Consider the following 3,114-nt stretch of genomic DNA (forward strand, 5'->3'; position numbering starts at 1 on the left):
ATTTTTATTTAATATGAATGCAACAACAATGCTCTCGGGATCAATTTTATTCTTCCTAAAGCACACTATGTCTTTTTGCATATAGGCCTAATATATGTCTGTTTCATTTCACACCACTTGTGAACCATGCCAATGTTCCAAATCTTTTACTTAATGTTCTCAGCCAAATTCTTGAGCTCATCATTGTGCTGTTTACTGCTCCAGGCGGGTCATGATAACTGGTCCCACAGAAGCCACAACCTTCGGTGAAGTATTTGTCTGCTCCACAGCCTCGGCAGCTCTCTCTACAGACAGACATACAAAGGTGATCAGATTTAAGAGAATATTGCTCCTGAATTCTGCAGATTTATAAATTCATCTCTTACTTTTTCTGTAGCATGATGGTTCACAGGAGTGGCCCGCTGCAGCAGTGCACACAGCTGTACTGCAGTGAATGTACACCTAAACAAGAAAGCAGTGTTAGCAGAGCAAAACAAAAAGTGCAGCAGTTTATAATTAGTCGATATATTTTTATTACCTGTTCCTTCATTGGTTCCATTGAATTGGGGTCCACAAAGGTAAACATTTTGAAAATGAAACGCCTGTAGTGACTAGGGAAGTCCAGACCAGAGGAGGAACCAACTGGAACCAGTGAGGACAAGTAACGATCATCCCTGTATGGACACCTGGGTGAAAAGAAAATGACATCAATGATACAGAAATCAAAATGAATAAGAAAGACAGTGTGACTGTCAGTCAGTCATTTCAACTTGGTGATATATCAACACAGCAAGTACTATCTGCTGATATTAAGTTATCTGCAACATTTTGTTTTTCCGCACCTGTTGGCCAAAAAGTAATTGCAGAAATGCTTTATATATGTTTAGAAACAGTATCTCCATTACAGAGTTTTTTCACCAGAGAGCACTGATAAGTTTAATTTAAAACTCTAAAATGTTCAGATTAAAGGGAATTTTATTACTATTGACAAAACAATGTATAGTTCAGACAGATTATAATCTTACATCTGACATCAATCTAAAACAAATTGTAAACTGGTGTTTTAGTTACCCGTCTGTCAGAATGTCCCACTGTGGCAGACTGTGAGGGTTGGGGCTTGTGGTGGTCCAACAGCGACCAAGAGTCAGGACAAGGTTGGGATCTGTCTTGTCAAGGAGTTGAACCTCCACGTACACAGGGTCCCTCAGTACTTTGGTCACAGGATAGTCTGCCTCCGTGTAGAAAGAGTTATAGGCCACATCCACTGTGAGAGCGGAGACCAGTTAGTATGACAGCTGGTATAAAAAGTGATCTACAGACACAAAAATGCTGCCAGGCTGACATACACTTACCTTCATTGCAACCCTTTGTATTGCATTGTCCATTAGCCAACCTCAGGTGTACACTTATCGGTCCATACGCAGCAACTGGTAGAGGAGGATTTTGCAATGGCAATACTTCTACAACCACAGTTTCAACAGAAGTGCCGATGTACCTACACTGGAAGAGCACTCTGTAAAGAAAAAACAGTCATTATGTTGCTTGATCAGATGTTTTATTTTGACACTAGAAACATATTTAAAAAAGTATCACCTACTCAAAGTGGCTGTCCCGGGTAATGGCTCCAAGAGGCCCAACTCCAACTTCATATGAGGAAGACATCCTGTTCTCATAGATTATAACACCAGGCTCCTCCTATAGAAAGGAACAACGTTGGGATGGGGATAACAATGTTTGAATGTTTCTTTAATGGTTGAAAACAAAAAAAAAAACAAGGTCTTACCATAACAACAGAGTCACAGGAAGTAACAGAAAATTGGTAGATGGCAAACTCTGAGTTAGAGTCAACATGTGTACAGCCTTGACCTTGTCCCAAAAGTGAGATTGACTCGAGGTCAATGTTGGGCAGCGTTGCGTCTCTGGCCACCACGACAATGAACTGGGCATCCTTGGTGCACTGGACGGTCACTGGTGGCACATAAACAAACATTAATAGGTTAAAAGAAAACACCTTTTTTGCATTCTCCAGTAATGTAAATTGCATGGCTGTCTTTTAAAAAAAAACTCACCTGCCTTTCCAAAGTAGCACTGTCGGCCATCAAAGCAGCAGTTTATGGCTTCGCATCCAGCAGCAGAGATATCAGGACTACCACATGGTATTCTTACAGGTCCTGCCACATCACAACTCTGGACTGTAGGCTGCTGTCCAACACTTGATGATTTCTGTGGCACTGTAGAGACCTGTTGGTGCTGTTGTGGAGGCACCTGTTGCTCCTGATCATGGAATACTTGACGATATCGAGGATACTTTGGTGAAGCTGGTTGGACTCCTGGTTGATGGACCTGTGGTGGTTGAGGATATTGAGTCTTTGGTGGTTGCTGGACCTGCGGCGGTTGAGGATATTGAGTCTTTGGTGGTTGAAAGACCTGCGGCGGTTGAGGATATTGAGTCTTTGGTGGTTGCTGGACCTGCGGCGTTGAGGATATTGAGTCTTTGGCGGTTGCTGGACCTGCGGCGGTTGAGGATATTGAGTCTTTGGCGGTTGCTGGACTTGCGGCGGTTGAGGATATTGAGTCTTTGGCGGTTGCTGGACCTGCGGGGGTTGAGGATATTGAGTCTTTGGCGGTTGCTGGACCTGCGGGGGTTGAGGATATTGAGTCTTTGGCGGTTGCTGGACCTGCGGCGGTTGCGGATATTGAGTCTTTGGTGGTTGCTGGACCTGTGCGGTTGAGGATATTGAGTCTTTGGTGGTTGTTGGACCTGTGGCGCGCCCTTTGTCATCGACGGTGCAGACCACATTGAGCCCTGAGCTTCTACCTCTTGCCTCACTAAGCACCCTAGCAGTGCTAATGCCACCAAAGAGGTGACCCTCCAACGCTTTGCCATGGTTTCACAGCAATCTGTACCAGACCGTCCCCAAGTGGATAATTTATTTGTCCTGTCACATTTATATGTGATCAGGCTTGCTGTTTTATAAACCCCGCCTCTAAGGCCAAATAACAACCAATCACAGCTTTCTAGTTTTTCAACAGCCAGTTAAAAGCTTCAAGGTTGTGTTATGAAACTTTTTTATATTATTCAGGTGGATGATTTGATAAGCCTTTTTGCAACTTAACAAGATCAGTTGTATGGGT

The 3,114-nt window shown here is 43.5% G+C and overlaps 1 protein-coding gene across 1 annotated transcript; it reads right to left on the minus strand.

The window, feature by feature from the left end:
- Nucleotides 1-354: 354 nt before the first annotated feature.
- Nucleotides 355-2,866, minus strand: LOC121950071 (zona pellucida sperm-binding protein 4-like). The gene is made up of 9 exons (XM_042495983.1): nt 2,741-2,866; nt 2,490-2,699; nt 2,049-2,448; nt 1,763-1,947; nt 1,577-1,674; nt 1,332-1,492; nt 1,051-1,243; nt 518-665; nt 355-441 (listed from the first exon to the last, which is right to left on the minus strand). Exons 1-9 carry the CDS (start codon nt 2,864-2,866, stop codon nt 355-357), a joined length of 1,608 nt encoding a protein of 535 aa, XP_042351917.1.
- Between the last annotated feature and the right edge of the window lie 248 nt (nt 2,867-3,114).

This window comes from Plectropomus leopardus, chromosome 11, assembly GCF_008729295.1.
Source record: "Plectropomus leopardus isolate mb chromosome 11, YSFRI_Pleo_2.0, whole genome shotgun sequence".
Taxonomy (NCBI): domain Eukaryota; kingdom Metazoa; phylum Chordata; class Actinopteri; order Perciformes; family Serranidae; genus Plectropomus; species Plectropomus leopardus.